Source organism: Sinocyclocheilus anshuiensis, unplaced genomic scaffold (assembly GCF_001515605.1).
Source record: "Sinocyclocheilus anshuiensis isolate Anshui unplaced genomic scaffold, SAMN03320099.WGS_v1.1 scaffold162, whole genome shotgun sequence".
Taxonomy (NCBI): domain Eukaryota; kingdom Metazoa; phylum Chordata; class Actinopteri; order Cypriniformes; family Cyprinidae; genus Sinocyclocheilus; species Sinocyclocheilus anshuiensis.
Window position 1 is genome coordinate 1,945,792 of NW_015542351.1, and position 17,886 is coordinate 1,963,677.

Sequence of the window (17,886 nt, forward strand, 5' to 3'; positions counted from 1 at the left end):
TTGTGCCAACAGTGAAGCATCCTGAGACCATCCATGTGTGGGGCTTTTCAACCAAGGGAGTGGGCTCTCTCATAATTCTGCCCAAAAACACTGCCAGGAATAAAGAATGGTATTAAAACGTCCTGCAAGAGCGATTTCTTCTAACGATCCATGAGCAATTTGGTGATGATCCGTGCATTTTCCAGCATGATGGAGCACCATGTCACAAAGCAAGAGTGATAAAGAAGTGGCTTGAAGATCATTACATTGAAATTTTAGATCCGTGGCCCGGCACCTCCCCGGATCTCAATCCCATAGAGAACCTGTGGTCAGTCCTCAAAAGGCGAGTGGACAAGCAGAAGCCCACAAATTGTGATCAACTCTGAGAACTAATAAGGCAAGAATGGATCGCCATCAGTTAGGATTTGGCCCAGAAGCTAATATCCAGCATGCCAGAGCGAATTGCAGAGGTTATGAAGAACAAGGTTCAACACTGTAAATATTGACTCATTATATTTTTTGCCAATAAAAGTCTTTAAACCTTATGATATGCTTATCATTGTTTTTCAGTATACCATAGAATCATGTGGAAAAATAATCTACAAATACTGAAGCAGCAAACTTTGCAAAACACAAAATTTATGTCACTGCCAAAACTTTTGGCCACGACTGTACTGTGAATAAGGCACAAAAGATGCTTCTCAAAAATATTTGATTTAATATTTTTTTTCTTCTTTTGCATCTTTTGATTTAGTTTGCCAGTAGTAAATACAAAAAACTCGATTATTATATTTGTAGAAATATGTTTGAAAAGCTAAAGCTGTTATTTCCTACTCCTACACCAAAGCGAAATATATAAATAAGTCTTAAAACAAATCTTTCTTGATGCATCGGATATGTCTGGCAAGTAGGGTTGTGACGGTGTGGAAATTTTCCCACCAGTTAATCGACATGTGACAACACCGGTAATACCGATATCACCGGGAGGTGGGGTTCATTGGGGTTTTCCCTATTTTTCTCCCTTTCCTTCGCTTTTAAATAGCTTATAAATGCCCGTGCATATTTTACTTTCAATTAGCGTCAATTCGGCATCAATTGCTTGAATGGAGAACAACAAAATGGTATAACAAGTCACTTATATTAAACACAGAACTTTTGTTAACAAACCGAATAAAAATACACCATGCTATAGGCCTAATATAAAATAAATAACTTACACAAAGTTTAAAATGTATGTATTTATATATATATATAAAAATAAATAAGAAACGTTTATTAGCAAAATGAATAAGAAAGCTTGGAGGCACGGCATACACCTTGATGTAAAATAAATAAATTACAAAATTTAAATACATTAAAAATCATCAAACACAACCAAATAAATAAGAAACTAATGTTTTAAAAAAAAACGTACAAAATCACCTTAGATATACGGCAAAAGTCAACATAGCCTTTTCAAAATACAAAATATTGCCAAACAGGCGCTTTTGCATTTCGTTTCGAAAGTAAATCTTAAACTTTAATTGTAGTGTCTGTTCTCTAACTGAACTAAATTAGTTTTATTACTATAAAAACCGGTAACACCGACTATCGCAGCAAGCCTACTGGCAAGGACTGGACAGAATAATGTGTGAATCAAGCGTTCTCCCATGATATCGTACTGATTTGATGACTGTGTGCTGATCCCAGTGAATGTGTGTGTGTGTTTGATGGATACATTTAGTTTTTTACAACTATTGTTTTTTTTCTTATTTTTCAGTATCTGCCCTCTCTTGGGTACACCAAACGTATCCATATGATGAACCCAATGGTGCCTGGACTGACGGGGGGCAAGATGAGCTCCTCTGAGGAGGTACGGTAGCATCCACACCTTCACAGATTTCAAGAAAGCTGTAAGATAAAAATTTACAATCACATTCTTTGATTTATGTAATCAAAGAATCCTATTGATTTGATGGGATGGGATAGAGGCTTATGAATGAGAAGCGTTTCTAAACCTGTTGTCCAAAAAAAGAGAACATGTTATTACTCCATAAAATCAGTCGAATGTTTGAAATTACCTCCTTTCGTGATCTGATGTGACTTCTTATCACAGAATGAGGCAGAAAATATATTCTATACTGTTAAAAGAGGCTATGTCGATTTGCAATGGATTATAAATATACGTAATTATTATGAAAATACCCAAGATGGCTTGAAGAACACAGATAAACTATACGAGTGTTTATTGTCTTCAAATTTCATCATTCAAAATGTTTCTATCTTTTAATGCAGTCACAGCGATAGCTGGATGCTTTTATCCATATAAGGGATTTCCTGGAGTGTCATCAGTTCTATTACTTCTGTGATGCACATGTGGAGTTTCTGGCCCTCTGGCGTCCAGTATGAATGAAACAAACATTACATGTGTTTATAGCGCCCAATAATGGCCAATCCATAAAAATAAGAAATTTGAAGTAGACATATGATAATCCACGTTTTTCTACAGTGTACAGAAGTGTACTGGAGTTTTAATTAACGTGTACTGGAGGTTTTTTTAAATAGCATTTTAAATCAGAAATCACAAAAAAAAACAAAAAACATATATAATACTCTGATGTGCCGAGCCATCCGAACTGAACCGAAAACCATGGTTTAAGGTGTGTGTGACCTAGTGCAGACCTGCTAACCTTTGGAAAATATTTAACATTAAATCTTGCATTTTGCACATTGTGCAATTATGATTTTGTCATTAGCCATCAAAGAGCTTCAGGTAATAATGTACCTATCTAGGAATCTATGAACCCCCACCACCCAAACCTGTGTCCTGTCCCATCACACTGATGGTACTCACAATTTTTTTCCAAGGTTGGCAGGTCTGTGCTGTTATATTCCAGGTGTTGGGTTAATATTACTAAGATTTATCACTCTTAAACTTTCATATCTGTTACAGGAATCCAAGATTGACCTGCTGGATAAGAACCAAGAGGTGAAGAAGAAGTTAAAGAAAGCCTTCTGTGAGCCTGGAAATGTGGAGAATAATGGAGTTATGTCCTTTGTTAAACATGTGCTTTTCCCTTTGCACTCAGGTGAGCTCAGGCAATTTAGGAAAATTCGGAAATGTAAACATCTAGTGCTTAATGTTGTGTTATGTTTTCAGAGTTTATTATTAAAAGAGATCCAAAGTGGGGAGGTGACAAAGTCTACACAGACTATGAGGAAGTGGAGAGGGACTTTGCTGCAGAGGTATCTAAACAGTACTTATATTTACTTAATGTATGAATGACATATGTTTACATAAATTGAGTTGAGCATCATATGTTGACCCCTCATTGCTTACCTGCAGCAAATCCATCCTGGTGACCTGAAGGCTTCAGTAGAGTTGGCTCTTAACAAACTGTTGGACCCCATCAGGAAGAAGTTTGAGATGCCAGCGTTGAAGAAACTGACAGCATCAGCTTACCCAGAGCCCTCTAAAAACAGTGAGCGAAAATACACAATGCCTAAAAACATTTTGGACATAATCACTTACACTTATGAACCCATTTAACAGTGCTTCTTCAAGTTCTAGATTGAGTTTTAGAGAAAGGAAGAACTTGCACATCCATTTACACACAGTTTAAATTGTCATTGCTTCACAGAAGGAGGAGCGAAGGGCAACCCTAAACAAACCGCAGATGAGGAGGAGGTCATCCCATCCAGACTGGACATCAGAGTGGGCAAAGTCATCAGTGTAGAAAAGGTAGAGAAAGCCAACAATAATTTTACAATTAATTTTACTAGTAAGTGGCTGTTTAAATAACTCTGTTTCCTGACCTGTTAGCATCCAGATGCAGACTCACTATATTTAGAGAAGATTGATGTGGGCGAGGAACAGCCGCGGACTGTAGTGAGTGGACTGGTGGCCTACCTCTCCCAGGAGCAGCTTCAGGACCGTCTTGTGGTGTTGCTATGCAACCTAAAGCCCCAGAAGATGAGGGGGATTGAATCCCAAGCCATGCTGCTCTGTGCTTCAATGTTAGTAGGACTGATAAACCCTATTTCAACCATTTCATTTAATCAGCTAAGTTCTTCTTATAGTAAAAATCATCTTGATTTTTGATCTTTCTGAATGTGATGGCCTTTAGTGAGGAAGAGCCCAGGAAAGTGGAGCCTTTGGATCCACCAGAAGGATCAGCACCAGGAGACCGTGTTTATGTAGAAGGGTATGAATCAGGCAAACCAGATGATGAATTGAAACCAAAGAAAACGGTGTTTGAGAAGTTGCAGGTATGTGAGTTTTATATTTTTGTACTTAAACATTCATGTTTGAATCTCATTCTTGGTTGTATGTTTATTTGTCTGATCTTTTCAGGTGGATCTGAAGATCACAGACGAGTGTTTTGCACAATGGAAAGAGCAAAATCTGATGACCAAACTTGGACAGATCACCTGTAAAACACTGAAGGGTGGAAATATTTGCTAGTTGTCTTCACAATTTCTCTCAAAATCTTCAAAGCTAGAGTTTCCATGACAGCCCAGTATCCCTGTGACAGTGTCAGGTATTACTCATCATTGCCATCCAAAACTGTTAACTGACTCTAATTGAGAAGCAAATGGCTTATAATGACATTATTTAAATTCATCTGTCCCATTCAGCCATATCAACCTGTGAATAATCTAATAGCACATGATTACTGCAGCAGAATACATATGGGTATCATCTGTGCTTTACATTGCATGTATTGCCGTCCAGGATGTTTTACACAAAGTACTGCAGTAAATAATGCAATGCTCATTTGTTTGAATGACAAATGAAGACTTTTGCAGGAGTTCATCTGTTATCCTCAAACTCAGGTCCTCCTGTAGTGCCATGTCTGGAAATAGGTCATTGCTTACAATGATCAGTCTCCAGTTTGACAATGTTCTAACTATTTAACCATTAGTGGAAACTGTTCAGATATATATACACAATAAACTGTTATGTATACATATTTTATGATTAGTTGGCTTACTTCACAGGAAAACATATGAAAGTTCATGTAATATAACATTCAGAACTCATCCGATGTTAACCAAATTCATTGAAATAAACAACGATTCATAACCATTTCCTATATGTCTTAATGGAAATAATGATGGAAATGTCTCTGAAAGTACCTTTACAGCTTGATCTGCTGAAAGGAAATATTGAAATATATGAAACTGGCAATACAAGTATGGGAGCCTATTTTCATACCTTACCATATAAGCAATTAAATTTAATGCTTGATTGAAGATTGAGGAAATTATCATTTACTTATGAAAAAAAAGTGGTGTAGTAGCTTACCAGATAAGAAGAAGAGGATTTCCATCCATCAAAAACAAAATATATTGTGGTTTGGGGGGCTTATATATGATGTTATGTTTGTATGGCTGTCAGTGATGTTGAAAAGCACCAGGAATTGAAAAACAGTTTAAAAAAAAAAAAGGAAAATCTATAAATATCTTTAATGCATATTTATTTTTTAAACAGTGTAGTAATTCTCTTCACTCCTACCTTGAAGTAAATAGCTACTAAAGTATTTGTGTATGTATACTTTTACATCAATTTTAGAAGGAACATCAGTAATACTCTTACCTGTTTGCTGGTTTGAAAATAAATGCCGCATTTAGCTTACAAAGTGCTTTAATCTAATGAAAAGTAAATATGTAAATGTTTTGTGTGTATATGTTTCAGCCATGGTCAGCATACTGCAACATTCATAAAGGTGCAGGTGGTTCTATACATCTATACATATTTGCTGAAAGCAAGGTTGACTGCAGTAGCACTAAAACTTTCAAAACTGTTAGTAGAATCAACTTCTTTCATTAAAAGCTAGTAATCAATCTATGTGCTTGGACATATTTGGATTATGTCAAAAAGATTATAACAGGTTTGGACTTTTTTACGGCAAGCAGTGATTACTACCACTAGTGACCACTAGATGTCAGTTCAATCTTGCAGTCGTTAGCTTTTTTTAAGTCCACAATAAAGTAAAAGTGACTCTTCCCAAAGCAGACAAACTCGTGTAGAAAAATACTTGAAGCTGTAATAAAGCTATTGTATAAAACAGATTGGGAAAAAGCTTTTTGCATACATTTGAAGGCCATTTCTCCAGGCTAAGGCTTTTAAGTATCCATGGTATTTTTAGGAATCCATGGATCCTTGAACAAGATCCATCTTGGGCTTTCATCACTTGCTTTGTCCTCTTGTCTTTGCCATACTGTGACTAAACAGTCCAATCAAAACTCAACTCATGTGTCCTGACTCTTCAACATGCAGTCTCTGTACTTCCTGAAAAAGAAATATAATCATCATTTACATGGTTTCATCTTAATTTAATGCACAAACTAAAACAACCTGTGAATACTTCCTTACTTGCTTGCTTCTGGTTTCCTGATGATTGTGCTCGCTGACCAGCAGGATGCACTTGATCACTTTGCCCATTAACTTCAACCTTCATTATTTGTTTATTTGTCAAGATCTCAGTCTTATCCGGTGTTGCATTCACTGTCTTGTTGGGAGGATTTGTTCCATGCACTGGTTTCTTAGCAACAGGTGGCGGCACCTTAATTGGCTTTTTTGTCCCATTTGTAACCATTGTCTTGGCTTGGTCGGAAATCTGCATTATCTCAGCTGCAAGACTTTGTTTGACGCTTGCTTGGACCTCAGGAGAAGTAGGTGTTTCAATGACAACTTTCTTTGTGCTTTTGGAGAAGATAAAGCTGGCTGTAGATGCAGGGGACTTATGCAAGTCACAGCCATCTGGTGTTTTAGGGGATGGCACAGGTGAACTAGTACCACTAGTTGAGGTTAAGCGTAGATTAAGCATTGCAGGTACTCCACTAGAGGACATTGCAGCGGTCTTCATACGAATAGCCTCTTGAAGACGCATGGATGGGACTGTGGGTGGAGCAGGAGTTGACTTAGCAGGTGAGTTAGACTTCAAGGTCAAGGATTTGCGAATAGGCTTTTGTGGAGTTGCTTGACTAGTAATACTATGATCCTCATTTGTTGTGGACTCAGTACTTGGTTTGCTATAATTGTTAGCTTGATCTTCACCTACAGTTACAGATCTTAGTCGCACCATCTGAAGTAAGGAAGGTGTGACAAGGGGAATGTTGGCATCCTCCTTTGGAACAGGTGTGCTTTTGTGACGGCACAGCAGTTCTTTGCTCTGGTTGTCTTTGTTTATGAGGCTCAGGTGCTTTCGGAAGTTAACAGTGGATTGGTCTTCCACTGGACGAGGAGGTGCAAGTGGCACGTTAGTGGAATCTGCTTTGGTATCAAGTGATGTTAGCTCTGATGAATCTTGTGCTGGCATTTCCTCCCCTTGTACAAGTTCATCTGGTAAAAGAGAGGACATTTTAGGAGAGGCTACAGTTGTGTTTTCGTCCACAGAGAAGTGTGACATGTTGTTACAAGGCTTACCTTGTTGCCTGTCCTCCATATCATTTTGTACAGTTCTTGTTGGCAGAATGGTATGTATTTCAGAGTCTTGGTCTGAACTGCTGGCCATATCTGAGGAATTAGATGACCTCAATTCTATATTGTCTGGCTGTCCACATGATTCGTCATGGCAATTGACAGATATCTCTGAAAGGGGTTCATGGATGAACGAGGGAGGTGGTGGGGGGAAGTCACGTTCAGCTTGTTCCTCAAACATCAAGTCAGTTGACTCTTCCACTGGTGGAGGTGGTGGAGGCCAAGAAGACTCCAGGAGAGTCACCTGTTCCTCTGTTTCTTGTTTATCTTCATCTTCATCAGATGGTGGTATAGACACTGAGGAGCCTGACATCTTTTTAGTAGGTGGTGGTGGAGGGTGGTGTTCTGGAGGTGGAGAAGGAGGAGGAGAAATGCACTTGGCCTCAGGTACTTCTGTACCGAGAGTTTGCAATTGTTTGTGATTGAGAATGTCCTTAACAATCCAGTTTCCTTTGTTCTCCTCACTGTTTTCATCATTCCTTAGGGTGCATGTTGTGCTCACTATTTCAGGATTTGGTTTGACTTCACAGTTTGTTTGTGACAGCATACTTTGATCAACTTTGATAGTTGGTACCTTCGTTGCAGGGAGTTTTTGGCTTCCTTTTTCCTTTTGATCCTCTACAGTTCTCTGATCTTGTGTATGAATGTTCTGGTTGACCTCCTTAAGGAATTTTGTACTTTCTAGTTCATTTAAGTCATTGTGTAATGTTGAGCTTTCATTTTGCCTCAAATCTGGAGGGTCTACTATCATTTGTTCATGCACTTGTGGTGACATGGGCTCATTTTGTTCTTTTACAGCTTCTTTGTTCTCCAGTTGGGTCCCTGACTTAACTTTTTCTGTTGTCAGCATCTTTGGGATAATTTGTTCAGTGATTTGTATTGAATTTGTGTTTTGATTTTTACCTATTAATGACCCTTTTTGCTGTTTTTGAAGCTGATGTAACCTATGGGGGTTTGGACCTGGGCCACATAATAGTTCATGTGTGCATTTATTGTGAATCCAGGTTTCAGGGGGTGGGGGAGATGGGGCTTTTACCTTGGGTGGAGGGGGAACGTTGAACAGTTCCCTAAGGGCAATAGTTGGGTGTGTTGGTGTCACCTTGTTTTTCACTGTTGTAACAGGTGGGGAGCACTTTAATAGCTCCGACGGAGTGTTGTTGGTTTGAATGTCATGATGTGCTATGTCTGATGTGACAGAAGATAGAGATGTCATTGATGAAGAGACTGAAACCACCGGCGAGGTCTTTACACCTGTTCTCTCAGGATTTGAAGGCTTTACTCTTCTCTTTCCAGGTGAGGAGGGACTGACCTCTTTAGGGGAATGCGTAGGTGTCCCAGTTTGGCTTGAGTATCCACTCGAAGGAGACAAAGTCCTATCAAATTTGTTTTCACCAGATTCTTCACCAGTTTTCTGTGGGGATGAGTTACCTGATCTGACATGACTTCCAGTAAAAGCTTTATCAGGACTAAGCGGACTGGATTTCACAGTTGACTGAAAATCTCTTGATGAGTTAAGCATTGAAGAATGGACAGAACCCTTCTCATTATTGATGGACTGATGGTCTTTTGCACTGCTAAGATCTCTACCAGTTTGCCCATCATTTGGTGCCATATGTTTGAGATCTTTTATGTCTACCAGTTCCCTTGATCTCCACTTAAGTTTTTCATGGTGAAGGGAATAGGTTCTCTGGGGTGGTGCTGGTGGTAATTTTGTCTTCATTACAGAGAGATTACGAGAGAATGAATGGCTGTTTCTGACAATTTCCCCTACTTCACCGATATCCCTGTGGTCCAGTCTGTGATTTGTACTGTTACTGTTAGAGCTTTTACAACTGCTTGAACTTGTATCACTTATGTCCTTTGGGATTAAATCTGAAACTTCTTTGGTGCTGTCAGCAACAAATGTTTGTAGACACTTTGCTTTTGAAGAGATTGTGGAGGAGTTGGAGACAATAGTCTCAGATGATTGTGAATGACTCCTGCTGGGGCTAGTGGTAGTTGGATCTTGATTTGTGTCACCTCCAGATTGTGAAGAAGCTGGACTAGCTGATGCTAAACTACTCTTGCTAACTTTATTTGTACTGCGCCGGCTGTGATCATGATTAATTTCAATTATGTCTATTGCAGCAGGCAGAATCGCGTTTGGAATAATCTTAGATAAATAAGTTGCCTGTGGTGAAATAGACATAACGGGACCTTGAGGCTCATGCAGGAAAGAGGAAGTGGTCATCCCTGGCACAGCAAGAGACTTTGGCCTCTGTGTAGGGCATGCTCCTATCCCAAGCTTTCGGTTTAACTCATCTTGGTAAACAGAATGAATGTGGTTTATTAGAAACTCCTCATCTCTTGATGTCTGAAGAACTACAACGTTCTGCAGGTGTACACGAGCCCCTTCGTGATTTACTGAAGGGAGCTCTCCATCAACTGTTGGGATGACAACTCTGCCAGAGGAATCAACTTCACCATCATGTTCTTCGTCTGGACGCTGCTGCAGTATAGTTCCTCTTGTCATTTCTTCAATAGAAATAAAACGAAGTAATGTCATTCTTCTATTTTAGGCGGAACAGTTTGTGTAATCTCATATATTGATCAAAGTTGCCGTTTTAAGGTGTCATGCTAAAAAAATATATTTTCTTAATATTTGACAATAACAGTTTTACATGCCCAGCTCTCTTTGGACTTGTTGTGGTATGCCCATTATAGTTGTTCTTCTACTTCTCCTCTTGGTCTTGTCCAGTTGTTTAACTGGGTTCAAGGGCTTAAATGTGGAACCTAAAGGGAATGATACAACATAACAGCGATTGAATACCAAGGAAAAATATATCATACAGTTTTCTTCAGTTGTTTTGTTATTCCAAATTAAATCTCAGGTCATACTCAAAGTGATGGCTACACTACACTAACAAACAAGTTTTTTTTTTTTTTTTTTTTTTTAATATCTGAACTGATATCACATTTTCTAGGAAACTATCACAGGACAGATCATAGCTATTTTGACAAAATGTATGATTTTGTCTTTGCATTGCAATACCACTGTCATGTTTTGCTCGAACTGCCCCACTACAATATAGATTATAAGGGTGGCAAACAAATGTATTGTTAAACCTGAAATCACTTTAGAGGGAAAAAACAAGAGGTAGTATGTGCCAGTAAGCGTGCTTTATTTCTAGGCCTCCTTATTAAATCAGCATTGTATACCTTGACGTGTAAGCACTGGACGTGAGGAGACTGCTGAGACCGTTGACACTGAAATGACGGAGTGTCCAGCAGTGCTATCAGTCTCAAGTGATTCATCTCTTTCTTTTGAGCTTGTATCTTCCTCTGGCTGTGGAGAAATGGAGGCCATCAGTAAAAAGTGTTCATTAAAGGTTCAAGTTATGCATAGATGTTTTCATTTTAAAGAGTTAAGTGATATGCCTCTTCAATGAATAGGGTACAAGAAAGGGCCTGCATTATGTTGGCAAAAAAAATAAAATCTTAGCGGTAATTCCCTTAAAATTACAACTAAAGCTTATCCTCAGAGGTTTGTTGGAACAAGGCCCTAAAAATTGAAGTAATTAAAGTTTGATGACTCTAATGATTTTATTTGTTAGATACAGTCAAAAGTTCAAGACCAGACCTAAGAGATGGGGCAGGGCAAAACTGCCATTTTAAGGGGTTTGAAAACATTTGATTTGTTTAAATTGAACAACTTTTCATGCTAGTTGTCTGACATGCTAAGAAAAAAAATTAGGATTTTTAATGCTTTAAGCAGAATGGGATGCTAAATTATACCATATTTGTGGAAACTGCCATATATATTGATATATAATCTTCGGAGGCTTACCAAAGTCTGATCATCCTGAAAGTCCAGTCCATTTTTGTTCTCTGTATGGAAGAAAGACTGAGTGAGGTGCATCAGAAAACACAGTTGTACGTTAGAAGGCCAGACTGTGAGCAGTGCATTAAGGTTGTCATAGATCATGTTTTGTATAAAAAAATATGGGCATAAGATGGGCGTATGGCTCACCCTCCTGTTGTAGTATCTTCAGTCCCTCCTGGGCCTCAGAATGCAGGTCTTCCAGGTACTGTGGCCTGCTTCCCTCTATGAACACATTCTCCTGGTAGTGCTGGGTGGCTGTGTAGTGTACAGTCAGCTTTCTTGGCTCATTCTGCTTTTGGCCTGCTAAAAATAGAGGGAAGGGAAAGGTATTGTTATTCACATAAAAAAATGGATGCAGTCATTCTCCCAAGCTTCTCCTAAACATGCAGCATGAGATTATCAAATCGCAGCCAGTCTGTCAAAGTTTTTAAGGAGAGTTTAAGGAAAGTTTAACTGTTTCTTCCAAATCAAATCAAAACAGTGATGCATTAGCAGGACAGCCTTGCTAGAGGCACAGCAAAAGTCAACATTAAAATACCCCATTCAAATTTTTTGTAACACTTTAGTTTAGCGACCAATTCTCACTATTAACTAGTTGCTCATTAGCATGCATATTACTAGCATATTGGCTGTTTATTAGTACTTATAAAGCACATATTAATGCCTTATTCTGCATGACGCCTTTACCCTACCCCATACCCAAACTTAACAACTATACCTTACTATTAATAAGCAGCAAATTAGGAGGTTTTTTTAGGCAAAAGTCATAGTTAACAGTTATTTAATAGTGAGAATTGTTCCCCAAACTAAAGTGTGACCTTTTTTTTTATTTCAGTGAGAAATTTGAAACATGACTGATTGAAGATTTCTGCACACCCATTTTGTGAATGAGGTGCAGTGAAAGCTCATAAATCTGGCTGTCAAATGCTCTAAATATGCCCATTCTCTCTATCCAGCAGCAACACCTGGCTGGCTGCTAATTCTAGTCAGATTTTGACGGACGTTAGAGGCACATGTTGATTGCAGATTTCCAACACAGTAATGGACTTCACACTCATGCTGTGACCAGGTAATCTCTTATGATCTTTAATTCCTTAAAATATCAGAAATTCGCCTAAATTCTCAGCAGTCATGATACAGCTCTTGTTCCTGTTAGCAGATACTATATAATATGGATTGACCCAATAAGAATATTAAACAATCTTCTAGAAAATCTGGTAAGCTGTATTTCATTTTCAGATATCTAATACTGGCAAATTTATTCATAAAACATGCAAAGCATTGCAAACATCAAAGCACTATGAATTACCTTAGTGGCCTTCACATCGGACTTGCACTGAGACTCACTGTTAACTTTACAATAGCGAGAAATGGGACACTTGAGGGTGCCTATCGTTAGACTGGGACACGCTCAAAGGAACAGTGAGAAACTTCATACTCGTACCCCTGTCCTCTTCCTTACATACCGCCTGAGTGCCTTACACTACTGGCCATAGATAAAAGTTCTGATGCTTCCGAAAGGCATTGCAAAGTGGAGTTAATGAGGGTGTTTTAGGACAAGGACTTTCCCTTAAAAGAGATCTTCTCCTCAGCCTCTTAGCCATTTATGCAGATTTCTAACTGTTCAATCGGTATTACCTTTTAAGCTTCTTGGTACATCCCATGGGGGGTGTCAGGTGTCCTGGCACTGACTACAGGCATTGTGATACAACAGAAAGTCAAAACACAGTGTAGGCAAGTGCACTGTATGAGTCTATTTGGCAAATTATTTCTTTTAAAATTAAAGTAATGCACACGGATCTCTTTCATAAAAAAACATTAACAGCTATATATTTTATACTCCAATATACAGCAAATATTCACCAATTCCACAGTAGACTTCCATTTCAAGTGGATTTTAGTCAACACATTTTATGGGTTTGATTAAAAAAAATGAAACGTTTTTATTAAGCTTAACTTGTATTTAAACTGAAACATTCCTTTAATTTTGTTAATTTTAAGAGTACTAAATGAAAACAACATTTACAAACAATATTCCCTAAAGTTATGCTGGTAAAATGAAGTTAAGTGTGCATGCTAAGGATTGAACTGTACGCGACTTCTGACCTTGTACCCTCAAGTATGAACAGTAAAAGTTACAGCAAGGTTATGGACTGAAAACCTTATTCTCTTTTTACTCTGTAATAATTATCTCTATCTGTTTAGGTACATTAGTTTTGAGTCTGTAAACTGTCTCAAAGTCCCTCAGTGTTACCAACATTTTAAGCAAAGAGAAGGCACCTGTTACAGATACAGGAAGGTGAACACAGAGAACTTTCCGTCAACTTGTAATAAATACAATTGTGGAAAGAGCAGCCATTACATTTACACCATTTGTTAACACTAGTACTCCAGTCTAGAAAAATTAAATATAATAAAAAAATATTCGCATTGGAAAGACAATATATTAACACCATCTTGAATGTGAATAATCGCCTATAAATTCTTGAATCTACTCACCCTTCTTCTTGAATATCGACAACAGAGATCGAACGTTTTTACTTATGAAGACCACCATATCTATCTTGAGATAACGGTCCAGGCCGAGATCATTGTAGTTTGAAAGTGTCTTTTACTTGAATGATAAGAGATAAACTCTTTTACTAAGCAGCATCATGAACGACTGTCCACTTCTGCGGCTGCAGACTAACGGATGTCAACTAGCTGTCTCTCATGAAGGATAATCAGGTCGGACACAATGAGATCTACTGTGTGCCACCAATCCTGCAGCTGCCCTGATCTTTCCCACCCCTCTTCATCTCTCCTCCCCCTTACCCCGGTTTTTGTCAGCATCTTACAGAGTGGTGTCCCCAACGTGTTGGCTGTTTTCCTCCATTGTGTCGTACACCAACTGAACTTGGGATTTTCCTTGACAGGGGAGCCTGGCTAATCTGCCACCCCTAAACCCCTGCTTGGAAACTAAATTTACTAAATTTACAATGGCCACAGAAATGTTAGTAGGCACATAAAGCATGCTTAAAAGGTATGACTATGGCACTGCAATAGATCACAAAATAGCAAATCAAGTGGCTTTTGTTTTAAAGAAATGCAGCACAAGAACACCTTTCAAGCAAAGCATTTAATAAAAAAGATTGGGATGCTATGATTTTTGAAAATCTGGCTCAAAATCCCCACCCAAGACTCTCATATACACACTGATGCATGGGTTATTTGTGTGTGTAGTGGGAAATTAATATGTTTATATATTCCTAATAAGATATGTAATATTTGATTTCAGGAAATCTGTTTAGTGTATATCGCTCTCATCCCAAACAGCATCAGTCTAATTTTCATGATGCAATGTCTGCAAAAGAAACAGAGCCCCTCCTCCAGTGACTAAGGTCGTATGTTGAATGTTATATGTTATTACCAATAAAAGTGTTACAGTGAAATATACACTGATTCTATGTTGCATCCCATCTGCTTAGTATTCTAATCATCATAACAGAGGTCATGCAAGGTTGCTTGGTGCTAACAAGCAGCTGCATGTCACTAATATAAGAAAAACAGCAGCTATTCTGTTATGGTGTACCTGACTTTTTAAAAGTTATAGGCTTCTATAGGCATTTTTAGTATACATGTATATAACAGACGGTCAGTGAGGTGTAGGAACATCCAAGGATCATTAAGGTTTAGAGAGTGGTAGAGGGAGAGAAAATATATCAATATCAATGCAATTGTCTCAAGCTTGAGGCTTCATCAAGTCTTCTAGAATATTAATAACAACCTAGGCTCATTGGAAAAATGTGTGTATACCTAGATTTTTGTAAAGCTTAAAAACCCTACCTATACATACACTCACTGCAGTTTCCAGCTGAAATGAGCACTAGTGGCAGTAACACACATTTGCATCACATAACTAGCTCCACATTTACAGCTTTTCTGATGTAGTAAACTTGCTTGGAAGCTCACCCGGTACAGCACTGAACTTGCAATATAGAGTGCTCAGGTATGAGTCCCGTGAAACGCAAGTCACAACACTCGTTCAAAGAGCTCAAAGACTTGGAGAAGCGATCTAAAATGATACGGTTGGTTCAGCAAACCTACTTTTGTTAGCACTATCAGTTAGATATAGGGTAGAGCTTAGTGTTGGTGGTACTTTATTTTCAAACACGATAAAGCTTTAACGTTTTATCAAGAAGCAACATGACTATTTTGAAGAAACGTCACCACAGGTACATTTTTCCAGTGAACCTGGGTTCATTGATAAACAAGAAGATGGATTCATTTACTTGACTTGTTAACAGAACTTGTAAATATTGTTTTTAAACAGATACTTTATCTGTGTAAATAGTGGTTTAAGACATCATGTGGTGCTTAAATGTTGAGGTGACATTAAGCCATGCAAATTAAAGCATCTACTGTTTCTCTTTAAGCAATACCAGTATTTACGTGAGTGTGTATTGTGCTCATGCTCCTGTTATTTATATCCATTGGATCTCAATCTGGCCACTGTTCTGTCCCTTTATGAGGTTGTGTTATAAAATGAATTAAATGAAATTAAATATTGTGTTGGGAGGGTTGTTTAAATTAAACACCCGATTAAATCAAAATACAGTTTTGTGACCTTTAGTCCATGTCTGTAAGCTTTGAATCTATCTACAGTACATGCTAGCGCAATATATTTACAATCTTTCTTCATGCATTGTAATCTATCCATAAACATGGCCAATTTACATGTGCTTATTCTTATCCATCTCACTTTTTTTGACTCTGCATGGCTTTTAACCTGTTTGCTTATATTTCTGTAGAGGTGGGAGACTATTTGTCAGTTTTCAGTGTTTGTTAGCAGAGTGAGACCCTGAGCAAAGTCTTTGTCTCTCTTTATCCCATCTGATCATTCATTAGTGACAACATCTCCAGGCAACATGCCGTTTCGACCAAAACAATGTCAATTACATTGTCATGACAAATATAGTGCAGGATTACACTGCACACATCATTGTGTGGCTGAATCTGTGTCTTTTACATAATGTATTTTTATTCATTCAGAAGTTCAGAAAATATTCTCATAACATGATTTTTATGAAGTGATTTCAATATCCCTGTCAGGGATTTAATCTAGGATCTAGGAGTTGGGAATGCTGTGCAATACTGTCAGTGGTCAAAAGTTCCAAGCGTTTCCAAGAAAGGCAAAGAAAGAGACAGAGAAAGAAAGTAACCAAAAACATGTAAATATAATAGTGAATATCCTTCCACTGTCGTTAAATCAAACGCATGCCGAATGCAAAAATTCTGAGAGGGATTTGAGTTCAGTGGTATTTTTATTCGTTAACACCACAGAAGGCTGTTGTGGACAGCGAGGAGAGCCATCCAAGCCTCAACGCTCAAGCTCTGTGAGCTACTCATATTCACGTAAACTTTCTAACAGTCTGTGTGCCCTCTGATTTTCAATGCATTTAAATGTTTTGATGCTTTTATTATGGCCTGAAAAGTATACGTTGCATTGCTATTTTTGAACAAAAATTTAACAGCTCACACTGAAAGTATATCCTCAGGCCATTCATGCACATTATATATTCTGAAAAGCCACATTCTTCAAGTACAGAAAAACAGGATGCACGACCAGTGCATGGCACTGTGGGTGAAACACGCTTCTTTCCATGATGTAATGATTACATTAATTAAATTGAGTTCAAAGCACGGTAAGCAGTTTTCTTCCAAACCAGTCTTTACTGTCAGGTTTTTGCCCATGGGGGAGTGTTTTGCAACAACCAAAAACATTCATTGCTAATAGTTTGGTAACTAAAAACACAATTATTTTGTCTGCTATCACTAGGCCTGTAGGGTTTTTACAAAACATGTATTACTTCCTTTCTGTGAACAGTTGTGTTAGATATTGGAGCTGAACAGGTTCTTACCCCAGGCTTTATAACCTTCATGTAACCTTTGACCCCACTGACAAAAACAGACCAACTTGTCACATCTTGCTGAAAGTATATTTCAAACCGAAGAAATGAGTGGTGTCAAGTCAAGTGAAGAGTCCCCTTGTGAAAAATAAATACACTTTAGCATACTTTTAAAAAGAGTATTTATTACGAAAATAAAATACTTTAAAAGAATACTTCAGTATGAACTTTTGTAATTTTTGTAATATTTGTAATTAGACATTTGTAATGCTGAAGCTGCAGTTTAGTACATTTGTACATTTTAAATTATAATCAAGCACTTTACATATGCTCCAGCATCAACACATCAAAATAAGTGCACTCATTTAAAGAACGACAAAAGATATTAAAAGGTATTAAGACATGATCATTTAAAATGTACTTTAAGGTAAAACTTTTCATGTGACATTATTACAAAGTGCACTCTTTAAAAGTGTACTTACAATAAGTGTGTTGAGAAACATAGTCATGACAGTGTACTCTACACGTAGACTACAAGTGCACAATCAATACAATAAAGCACACTTCGTTTTCACAAGGGTGCCCACCTCTAAGTTTTTTGTTGTTGTTTTTTTTTGTTTGATTGCTTAGAAAAGTAATGGCACACCTACAATTAACAAACTGTTGTATTAAAGTATAAAGAAATAGTTCAC

At 37.8% G+C, this 17,886-nt stretch overlaps 2 protein-coding genes across 7 annotated transcripts in view; one reads left to right on the forward strand and one right to left on the reverse strand.

Annotated features, from left to right (window-relative positions):
* The window catches only part of LOC107691530 (tyrosine--tRNA ligase, cytoplasmic-like), a 15,486-nt gene extending 9,393 nt beyond the window's left edge, over positions 1-6,093 (forward strand). For all 3 annotated transcript variants that reach the window (XM_016490163.1, XM_016490165.1, XM_016490166.1), the window contains exons 7-14: positions 1,739-1,831; positions 2,912-3,047; positions 3,119-3,204; positions 3,305-3,440; positions 3,600-3,700; positions 3,782-3,975; positions 4,086-4,227; positions 4,313-6,093. In XM_016490163.1, coding sequence (XP_016345649.1) covers positions 1,739-1,831; positions 2,912-3,047; positions 3,119-3,204; positions 3,305-3,440; positions 3,600-3,700; positions 3,782-3,975; positions 4,086-4,227; positions 4,313-4,423 — 999 coding nt within the window. In that variant the 3' untranslated portion in view covers positions 4,424-6,093. The remainder of the gene's footprint in view (positions 1-1,738; positions 1,832-2,911; positions 3,048-3,118; positions 3,205-3,304; positions 3,441-3,599; positions 3,701-3,781; positions 3,976-4,085; positions 4,228-4,312) is intronic.
* An 84-nt stretch (positions 6,094-6,177) lies between these two features.
* The window catches only part of LOC107691529 (uncharacterized protein KIAA1522 homolog), a 41,586-nt gene continuing 29,877 nt past the window's right edge, over positions 6,178-17,886 (reverse strand). Inside the window, exons 3-9 of one of the 4 annotated variants that reach the window (XM_016490162.1) lie at positions 11,454-11,609; positions 11,271-11,311; positions 10,643-10,769; positions 10,109-10,216; positions 7,391-9,958; positions 6,342-7,306; positions 6,178-6,253 (exon numbers count right to left, since the gene is read on the reverse strand). In XM_016490162.1, the coding sequence (XP_016345648.1) occupies positions 6,209-6,253; positions 6,342-7,306; positions 7,391-9,958; positions 10,109-10,216; positions 10,643-10,769; positions 11,271-11,311; positions 11,454-11,609 (4,010 nt within the window). In that variant the 3' untranslated portion in view covers positions 6,178-6,208. Of the gene's footprint in view, positions 6,254-6,337; positions 9,959-10,108; positions 10,217-10,642; positions 10,770-11,270; positions 11,312-11,453; positions 11,610-17,886 lie in introns of all 4 variants that reach the window. The other 3 variants (XM_016490160.1, XM_016490159.1, XM_016490161.1) reach the window with 3 other exon arrangements.